At 64.7% G+C, this 7,859-nt stretch overlaps 1 protein-coding gene across 1 annotated transcript; it reads left to right on the top strand.

Annotated features, from left to right (window-relative positions):
* The first annotated feature begins 52 nt into the window (after positions 1–52).
* SNTB2 (syntrophin beta 2) lies at positions 53–7,101 on the top strand. Its single transcript, XM_056500745.1, has 7 exons — positions 53–622; positions 3,953–4,163; positions 4,563–4,773; positions 5,212–5,354; positions 5,460–5,656; positions 5,734–5,915; positions 6,099–7,101. The coding sequence occupies exons 1-7, from the start codon at positions 193–195 to the stop codon at positions 6,189–6,191; spliced, it is 1,467 nt and encodes a 488-aa protein (XP_056356720.1). The 5' UTR covers positions 53–192; the 3' UTR covers positions 6,192–7,101.
* Positions 7,102–7,859: the final 758 nt, after the last annotated feature.

Here is a 7,859-nt window from a genome sequence, read left to right as displayed (position 1 = left end):
ACAGCAGGGCGGCTCAGCCGCCTCCTCTCTGATTGGCGGCAGCGGAATCGGGGGCGGGGCGGTCCCACCGCGGCCCCCCCGTAACCCTGAGCCTACCGCCGCGCGCCATGCGGGCGGGGGCGGGGCTACAGGCCGCTCCCTCAGGCTAGGCCCCGCCCCTTCCCGGTGACCGGCGGTGGCGGCGGCGGCGGCATGGCCGTGTGGACCCGGGCTTGTAAAACGGGGCTGCTGGAGCTGCTCCTGCGGGAACGCTGGGTCCGCGTGTCGGCGGAACTGACCGGGGAAACGCTGAGCTTAACGGCGGAACCGGGAACCGGCGATCCGTCGGTGGTGAACGGCGTGGTGAACGGCAACGCGGAGGCGGCGGCACCCGGTGGCGTGAGGAGGGTGCGGGTTGTGAAAGCGGAGGCGGGAGGGCTCGGGATCAGCATTAAGGGAGGTCGGGAGAATCGGATGCCGGTGCTGATCTCACGGATCTTCCCGGGATTGGCGGCGGAAAGGAGCGGGGCGCTCCGGTTAGGCGACGCCATCCTCGCTGTTAACGGCGTCGATCTCCGCGATGCCACCCACGATCAAGCTGTGCAGGCGCTGAAGAGAGCCGGCAGGGAGGTCATCCTTGAAGGTAACGCCTAAACCCCTTCCTCTCCCCCGAATCCCCGGTCCGGGCCCCCGGTGCTCTCCTGCCCCCCGCCCTGGTGCTCCCCCGCCCGTGTGCTCCCACCACACCTCCCTGCCGCTGTCACCGGACTCCCGAACCCCCTTTGGGTCCCTTTTCCAGGTGTCCTGGCATGTGTGTGTGTGTACCTCCAAAACCCCCAGCCCACGGTGGGCCCCCCAAACGCGGGGACGCGGACTGGAGTGTCCCCTCCCGAGTCAGGCTGCTCCCTCTGTGGCAGGATGGGGACCCCTCACGGGACAAGGACGGGACTTCTCCACTGATTGTGTTCGTCCAGGACGGACTTGGGTCCCTCAGAGACAGATCTGGGGTCCCCGGGGACAGACCTGGGGTCCCCCAGGGTAGACTTGGCAGTAGCATCCTCTTGAACAGGTTGTCCCCTGTGCTTGGTGACAGATTGGCTGGCTGATTGTCCCCAGGGGAGGGCTGTGACCCCGGGCGGTGGCTCAGGGTCTGCCCATGTCCCTGCGGGCTCAGCCTCCCCGCAGGCTCGGTGTCCCCGCGGGGCCCGTGCCTGCAGCACAGCTGGCTCGGGACTGGCCTGACGGAGCCACGGGCTCCTGCCCGACCTGTTCCCAGCAGCCCGACAAGCTCGGGCAGGACCTGCCCAGCCCAGCGGCGCGGCACGGGGCTCGTGCCACGGGCACTGCGAGGACACGAACCCCCTGGCTGGGGTCAGGGTGGGCCACACCGTGCTCTGGTGCCACCACCCTGTCCTGGTGTCCTGGCACGTCCGTCTGTCTTCCGCTGCGTGAGGCTGCTCCATTGGGCACAGGGTAGAGGAACAGGTACTGCTGCTTTTCCACATGCTCCTGGCACACTGCACTGGCATGAGGGGACACAGCTGGGCTCCCTGGTGTGGGCACACCTGGCACGAGGTGCTTGGCCACGGCTGGGGTGCTGCAGAGTCCGAGGTGGAGCAGCAGCGTTGGGCTTGGTGCCCTGGTGGGGGCTGCTGAGTGAGTCCCCACGGGACCCTGCACCAGATTCAGCACGTCCTTCCTGCAGCTGCCCAGCCGTTTGATCCTGTCCCGCAGCAGCTCCAGCCCCGTGCTGTGTTTGTCCCTCGCTTCCGCCACGGGCACGGGCGCCGCGGCAGACGCCTCTTCCCTTCCTTTCCCTTCCTTTCCCTTCCTTTCCCTTCCTTTCCCTTCCTTTCCCTTCCTTTCCCTTCCTTTCCCTTCCATTCCCTTCTCACTGTGACTGTCACCAATGGCTATGGTGGGACCATCTGGTGGTCAACTGGTACCAGCAGGCCCTGGAGAGGAGCTGGTGAGGGACATTGGCCGTGCCACCCAGCCCCATCCCTCCTCACCAGCCCTGGAGCTGTGACCACCCTGGCAGGTGCCAGAGCTTCTCCCGGACTCTGCCAGTGGTTGAGGGGAAACCATCAGCCCCACACCAGCACCTCCATGGGGCTGGTGTCACCCATCCTGGGAGCTGGGTTTGGCCTCAGGGCTCACACCAAGCACTTCCCCAGGGTGTCTGCTGCCCTGGGGGAAGGGAACCTTTCCGCCCCTGCAGGGAGCTGTGGGTGCGGTGCTGGCCATGGGCACTGCCTAGGGCACAGCCCAGCACAGGCTTAGGGAAATCTGGTCAGTGTTCCCTGCTGGGTGCAGGGGGCTCAGCCCCGGGGTGCAGCCGGCACTGCTGTGCAGCCGGAGCAGCTGCCTTCCTGCAGCAGGACGGGCCAGGGTGCAGGCAACAGCTGGGTTTCCTCTGCGGTGAGCGCGTGGGTGGGGCGGCAGTGGCTGTGCCGGGGTGATGCTGCCTGTGCCAGGGCTGCAATGGCAGTGCTGGTGCAGCTGTGTGCTGGTCACCAGCTCGCCAGAAGCAGAAGGGGTAGTTGCAGGTGCCTTCACCCCACATCCAGCCATGTGCCTGCTGGCTGGCACAAGGTGCTCCATGTCCTGCCTGCACCATGGATGCATCCCACTGAAAACTGGGAACCAGTTCTGTTGCCCTCACCATGGGCAGACACAGTCCTGGGCATCCAGCATTCCCAGTCACCACGGGGCAGCCACACTCTTCTGGCAGCGCCCTGGCACTGCACTCAGGCTCCAGTGCTGCTGGCTGCCCAGCTTGGCCTCGCAGCCTCCTGACCCCATCGGGGTCAGTGCCTGCACCGCAGGGTCGCAGCTGTGTGAGCTGGAGCCCCATGGGCTGAGCTCGCTCCCAGTGCTGGAGGCAGCTGCCCACATCTGGCAAACATCTGCCGCTCGGCCCCGCAGCGGGAGCTGCCGGCCGAGGCGCTGCCTGCGGCGCTCCCTGCCCTGCCCGGCCCGGCAGCGGGATTAGGGGTGCGGGGATGGCGGTAATCCCGGGATCAGCACGGCGGCAGCTAATATTAACTCCTGTGCTGCCCACAGCAAGGGCAGGCACCTCGTGGCAGCACTGTGGCTCAGCAGAGCTGTGGCTCAGCAGAGTTGGTGGGAAGGGCTGGTGTCTCCTGCCCACTCCCCATCCCTGCTGTCCCATCCTTGCTCCTCCTTCCCACTCAGCAGCCCCGCAGTGGAAGATTAGCAGCAGCACAGCCTGGGCCCCACCACCAGTGTTGCTCCCCCTCCAGAGGGCCTGGCTGTGGCATTGTGCTGGCTCCAGGATCCTTTCACCACTTGCTTCCCAGTGCAGTTCAGCCTGTTTGCTGTTTTGGTTTGGTTTTCCCTCTCACTGCCCCATCTCTGTCCCGAGCACGTCCCTCCCTTGGCCGTGGCTGCTGGAGCTTGGCGTGCGCCGTCCGGGAGCCGTGTCTGGGCGGGGGTCCAGGGCTGCTGTCAGCGGGGTGGTGCTGGGGTGGGACAGTCCGGGGGGAGCAGGAGCTGGAGCTGGTGCCTCCTTCCTTCCTTCCCGGCCTGGAGAGGCGCATGGAGCCGGGATGTCTTGGCTGCACACCCTCCTCCTCGCCCTGTGCTGCTGGGGCGTGAGCGGCAGTGCCGGCTCAGCATCGCCAGCAGTGCTGGAAACTTGGCGGGCACAGTCCTGGCTGCTCCGACAGCGGCAGGGCAGGATGGGACCAGGATGGGCTGCAGCCTGACCTCCTGCCCAGCACCATTGTCCTGCGGCGCCTTCCCCTTCCTACACCCGCGCCGGCAGCAGGATGAGCTGCCAGCACCGTCCTTCACTTGGGACATCCCTGACAGGGTGGAACCCCCAAGACCCTCCAAGCCTTGGCGTGTGAGGGTCATGTCACCCTGTCAGAGCAACCCTGGGGCACAGGGCTGTGGCAAGGGGGTGCAGGACCCTCCCCAGGCCTGACTGTGCCCCTGCTTCCCCCAGTGAAGTTCATGCGGGAGGTCACCCCCTACATCAAGAAGCCGTCGCTGGTGTCAGACCTGCCGTGGGAGGGGGCGGCCCCGCAGTCCCCCAGCCTGAGTGGCAGCGAGGACTCGGGGTCCCCCCAGCACCAGGGCCCCCGTGACCGCAAGGTGATCCCCCTCAAGATGTGCTTCGCCGCCCGGAACCTCAGCATGCCCGACCTGGAGAACAGGTGAGGGCAGGGGCTGCTGGTGGGTGCCCGTGTGGGAGATCCTGCTCCCCAGAGAACCCCAGGATTGGGTCTGCCCACCAGTGCCAGTGTGAGGCACCCTGCACCCATGACAGCCTGGGCACAGCTGAGGGCTGCCCCTCACTGAGGCCATGACCCCTGCTTTGCCCACTGACACTCTGGAGGGTTTGCCCAGGACCAGGGCTGTGCCATGTTCCCTCCCAGAGTTCTGGCAGCTCCTGTGTCTTAAAATGAAGGCTAAAAACCATGGCAGGTGGAAATGTACAGTGGGAGCCCTGAGCTCTGGCTGCAGCCAGTTTGCTGTGCTGGGCACAGGCAGGGGCTCACTCAGCTGGTGCTGATGTCCCACCCCAGGCCGTGTCCCTGTCCCTGTCCCCTCAGGCTGATCGAGCTGCACTCGCCGGACAGCCGGAACACGCTGGTGCTGCGGTGCCGGGACACGGCCACGGCCCACGCCTGGTTCAGTGCCCTGCACGCCAACATCACCGCGCTGCTGCCCCAGGTCCTGGCCGAGCTCAATGCCACGCTGGGCTCTGGCAGCCCCACGACTGGCGGCCGGGAGGTGAAGCACATCGCCTGGCTGGCCGAGCAGGTACACACTGATGGGATGTGCCGGGGTGCTCCCAGGGATGGCAGTGCCAGCAGGATGTGCCAAGGATACCACTGAGGCTGTGGATGCAGCCAGAGAGTCCAGCCTGGGCACTGGCTCTGTTGCTCTCCCATCCAGCTGTGCCCCTGTGATGGCAGCATTTCCCCTGCTCTGATCCCCTTCTCCCACTGAGATTTTCCAGATGGAACCCCTCATCACACCCTCCCTATTCCATGAATTCCATGCAGCTGAGAGCTGCAGTCAGCCCTGGCAGTGTGGTGAGCAGGACCCCCGGGGGCTGCTCCCAGCTTAATTTCCCAGGGTGGCAGTGCTGTGGATACTGCCTGGCAGTGAGGAGCCCCTGGGCTGAGGTCCATCACCATCAGGGGTTGGGTTCCTGGGCTGGGGTGGGTGCCTGCAGCCCCTGGCACTCTCTGGCAGGCACGCCTGGACGGAGGGCGGCAGCAGTGGCGGCCGGTGCTCATGGCAGTGACAGAGAAGGACCTGCTGCTCTACGATGGGATGCCCTGGACCAGGGACGCCTGGGCCTCGCCCTGCCACAGCTACCCGCTGGTGACCACCAGGTGAGCTGGGGCTGGGCCCCCTCGGGCAGGGAAGAAACGCCAAAACGCCGATGGGGTGACATGGTGGTGACACCCCTGACCCCCATCCTTCTGCCTGCCCTCCAGGCTGGTGCACTCGGGCTCCGGGCGCCGCTCGCCCGCGCTGGGCTCGGAGCTGACGTTCGCCACGCGGACGGGCTCTCGCCAGGGCGTGGAGATGCACGTGTTCCGCGTGGAGACCCACCGGGACCTGTCTGCCTGGACGCGCGTCCTGGTGCAGGGCTGCCACGCCGCCGCCGAGCTCATCAAGGAGGTGACAGTGGGTGAGTGCTGCGGTGCTGGGAGCCCCTGGCTGCCCCCTGACCCCTCCAGGGAGGGCTGACAGCAGCTGTGCCCGCAGGCTGCACGCTGGGCGGGCAGGAGGTCCAGCTCTCCATCCACTACGAGGGCGGCTTCACCATCTCCCGGGACGAGCCAGGCTCCAGCGTCCTGTTCCGCTACCCCTACGAGCGGCTGAAGATGTCTGCGGATGACGGCATCAGGACCCTCTACCTGGATTTCGGGGGCCCTGAGGGGGAGCTGGTGAGGAGGGGGCAGCTGGGTTCACTCCCTGGTTTGGGGTTTCCCTTGCTTTTCCCCATCCCTGCAGCATCCCAGCTGCCCTGACTCACTGGGTTTGGCTGACTGGGGCCCCCAGCCCTGCAGTCCCCAGTGTCTGCAGTGGGATGTGGGGGTGGCTGACACCACTCTCCATCTCCTCCCCAGGCGCTGGACCTGCACTCCTGCCCCAAGCCCATCGTCTTCGTGCTGCACACCTTCCTCTCGGCCAAAGTCACCCGCATGGGGCTGCTGGCATAGGTGCCCCAGCCCCCTCACCCTGTCACCAACCAGCTGGGAGTCACAGAGGGCCCCCCAACCTCTCCTGCTCTATTGGTGCCTTGCTGGGCTGGGGTCGCTGCCCTGAGACCTGCCTGGAATGCGGGGGGTGAGCCCCTCCTGCCCCACACCAGCACTCCTGGCCCCCCAGTGCCCCAGGGGGGTCGGGATACACACACCAGCTTTAATCCCCCCGGGGCTGAAGCCATCACTGATCTCACCACCTGTGCCTTGGAGCGGGGCCAGCTCAGTCCCTCCCTTTTTGGGGGACTCCTAGTGCCCTCAACTCATGTCCAGGGGAGCCAGTGTCCCCCTGCCTTGGGGCTTCCCCCAAAGAGGTCACATTGTCCCCACATGGGACAGGGCTGTGGGACCCCCCCATTGCTGTATGACAGGGTCTCCAAGCCCTGCTCAGGCCGGGGGGACACATTTGTCTTACGGGGGCACTCAGGGGTGCAAAGGGGGTGCTCTGGCCCAGGGTCCTCCCCCATGCCCCCCAGTAGTGACCCCCAAATCTCCCAAAGGCTGAACAAACGCAGTGTCTCTGCCCTGGGCCGGGGGTGTCCCTGTGCCCCTCCACCGGGGCAGGACATGTAGATTGATGCACTTTTCGCTTTTTGTACTTCCCCTCCCCTTGGGATAGCTCCCACACCCTGGGGGTTGGGGGGCCCAGCGACGGCCACAGTGGGACGGGCCTGCAGGGCTCCCTCCTCCTTCTGAAACCCCAGTGCCCCCCAGCCAAAATCCTGCACGGTGCTCTGCTTCTGGGGGGCTGTGCTGGCCAGGGGTGCTCTGGGGTCCTGTGGGGTGCTGGCTCGGGGTGCTGCCCCCCCCTTCTATTTTTGTATTCTTTGTAAATTGCTATTTATATCAGATTGCCTTTTCCAAGGGCTCCGTGTCTCAGTGAGTCTGGCGTGGGGATGGTGGGAGGAATGAGGGTCTGTGGAAGGAATGGGGGCATCTCTGGGGAAGCTGGGGAGACTGGAGGAGTCTCTGGGATGATGGAGGGACTGGGGGGGTCTCTGGGGAAGCTGGGGCAGGGTCTGTATGGGGATTTCTGAGGGGGCTGGGGCAACTTCTACAGCAGTGGGGCCAGTTTAGCTGTGGGACAGGTGGGTACAGCAGTGGGTACAGGTAGCTGCAGTTGTCTGGGGAGTGTGTGTGTGTGCACAGTGTGTGTGCAAATACTGTACACACAGGAATGTGTACCTGGGCGCACACACACACACAGACAGACATGAACATGTAAACACACACATGAATATATACACACACACGAACACATAAACACGCATGAATATATACACACATGAACACGTAAACAGACACACAGACACATCAACACACGCACAACACACAAACACTCGTAAACACATCTAAACACTCATGAACACACACACATGTAAACGTTTATGAACACACACACACACGAACACCCATAAGCACTCATGAACAAACACACAAACACATAAACTCACACGAACATGCACACACAAACACCTAAACGCTCATGAACACACACACACAAGTATTCACGTGTTTTTGGGGCGTTCGCGCGCGCTTGGGGCACGCAGGGCGGGGCCTCAGTGGGTGTGGCTATGCGAAACCACGCCCACATAACACTACATATGCTAATGAGCACTCCCACGC

Source organism: Oenanthe melanoleuca, chromosome 11, assembly GCF_029582105.1.
Source record: "Oenanthe melanoleuca isolate GR-GAL-2019-014 chromosome 11, OMel1.0, whole genome shotgun sequence".
NCBI lineage: Eukaryota > Metazoa > Chordata > Aves > Passeriformes > Muscicapidae > Oenanthe > Oenanthe melanoleuca.
Note: the sequence above shows the minus strand (reverse complement) of the source record. Positions and strands in the feature narration are given on the sequence as shown.